The sequence below is a fragment of the Ochlerotatus camptorhynchus genome, unplaced genomic scaffold (genome assembly GCF_037179485.1).
Source record: "Ochlerotatus camptorhynchus isolate MF236.1 unplaced genomic scaffold, CSIRO-AGI_Acam_v1.1 ptg000342l, whole genome shotgun sequence".
Lineage (NCBI taxonomy): Eukaryota > Metazoa > Arthropoda > Insecta > Diptera > Culicidae > Ochlerotatus > Ochlerotatus camptorhynchus.
Genome location: NW_027040830.1, coordinates 649,369 through 651,385, shown reverse-complemented (window position 1 = coordinate 651,385; position 2,017 = coordinate 649,369). Strand labels below are relative to the sequence as shown.

At 45.4% G+C, this 2,017-nt stretch overlaps 1 protein-coding gene across 1 annotated transcript; it reads left to right on the top strand.

Annotated features, from left to right (window-relative positions):
* The first annotated feature begins 547 nt into the window (after positions 1 to 547).
* On the top strand, positions 548 to 934 carry LOC135708923 (uncharacterized). Its single transcript, XM_065231103.1, has one exon. It carries the CDS (start codon positions 548 to 550, stop codon positions 932 to 934), a length of 387 nt encoding a protein of 128 aa, XP_065087175.1.
* The last annotated feature ends 1,083 nt before the right edge of the window (positions 935 to 2,017 follow it).

Sequence of the window (2,017 nt, the reverse complement as noted above, 5' to 3'; positions counted from 1 at the left end):
GAAGGTTACTTTTTCTATTAACGTACAGTAGGTAGTCATTTTTTTTTGTAAAATCATAATGTACACATTTTGGAAATGCGAATACGGGAAGTGCATCAGCGCATCGTTATTGAAATTTGCTTCTGTTAGTCGACAGACAGACATGAGACAAATATCGATTAGGATCACAGCGGGAGTTCCACAAGGCTCCATCCTTGGTCCAACGCTCTGGAACGGGATGGACAATGGCGTGCTAAAGCTTTTTTTTTAATCTTTATTTTGGAGATTTTACGTGCTAAAGCTGAAGCTGCCCATAGGAGTTGAGATCGTTGGATTTGCGGACTACGTCGTCTTCACGGTAACAGGCGAGACGCTGGAAGAGGTGGAAGTGTTGGCGACCGAGGCGATCGACATGATTGGTAACTGGATGCAAAGAGCGAAGCTGCAGATAGCCCACCAACAAAACGGAAGTGCTATTGGCCAGTAACTGTAAAACGGTACAGCGGGCAGATATCACCGTGGGGGGCACGCCATAACCTCAAAGCATGTGTTGAAATACCTGGGAGTGATGATCGATGACCAGCTAAACTTCAACAGCCACGTCGAATATGCCTGTATGAAGGCTTCGAAGGCCATCAACGCGATAGCTATAATCATGCCGAGAAACGCTGGTCCCATCAGTAGCAAGAAGCATTTTCTGTCCAGTATGTTGTCGTCGATACTGAGGTATGAAGGTCCAACCTGGGTTCCAGCGCTGGAAACGAAGCAGAACCAAAGGAAACTGAGCAGTACGTTCCGGTTCATGGCCATGCGAGTCGGGAGTGCGTACAGAACCATCTCGTCGGAAGCAGTATGCGTTTTCGCCGGAATGATCCCTGTCGGCATCGCCCTGGCGGAGGAGAGCGAGTGCTACACTACAGGCGGAGAGATGCCGGAAGAGTTAGAAAAGTTGTGAGAGCGGAATCGTTGGCTAAGTGGCAACAGAAGTGGAACACGGCGGAGAACGGTAGATGGACACGTAGACTAATACAGATTTTTTCGACCTGGGTGAATAGAAAACTGTCAAAGGGGCTAGACAGTGCGAAGGGAGATGCCCGTCTTTAACGTGGAGAATGTCATCGATGGAAGGCACTTTGAATGCCGTCAGCAGCTGCAGCGAAAATGGAGAGAGGAGCAGTGATCTAGCAACACCAGAACACCCGATGAATATCGCTTCAAGTTCAATACCGTGTCCACTTTGAATGTTTTTCCATTTGCCTTGCAAAGCACAAAATTCACAACCACCTTTCCGGTACCGTCATCAAACCGAACTTTTTTCTTCGTGAAAAACTTCGCACTTTGTCCCCTTGTATACGTTTTTCAGTTTTTTTATTGATGTTTTAACTCACTCACGTAAGCTCTGCCGGAATCTTTGGAGAAACAGTAACGCCTTTGCGCAGCCATCTTTCTCACGGAAGTGAGTGTATAAACAGACAAACAGAAAACAGTCAACTCTCTCACTCTCTCGTGCTGTGTCTAACAATCTCTCCAGTGGTGCCAGGATAAATTTCCGAGGAGACAAGCAGAGATTCACCCAAGATAATGATATCTCTCGCACCCGGGTGATTCTCCCCAGAGAATTTTCAACCCTGCACCAGAACCGATGTTAAACTGTCCAAACGTCACCTGATTCCTCTTAAATGGTCTTCATCGGTATGATTCTACCTATTCGGGCATGATTTTACATGTTTTATAGATCCGGGTTCCATAACTCCCGGAATCGATAATAAACCAGACATCGTAGAAACATCTAAATTCATCCCTACTTCCCATATGTGATCTATTTGGTACTATTTAATGCCACAGATAATCAATTCGTCAGACAACAAATAGCATTTCATCATACTTGTGGAAAAAATCGAAATAACACAGACATATTTGCATCCCTCAAATGCGGGAGGGGTCTAGCGGGCCGTTACATACGTCAAAAGTTAGATCCCTATTCCCCTTCAAATAAAGTTCATGTTTTATGAAAATCGGTTGAAACATTGCTAAGAAC

Excerpts from the sequence above, each read along its gene's own strand:
- LOC135708923 (XM_065231103.1), top strand. The coding sequence starts at position 548 with ATGATCGATGACCAGCTAAACTTCAACAGCCACGTCGAATATGCCTGT.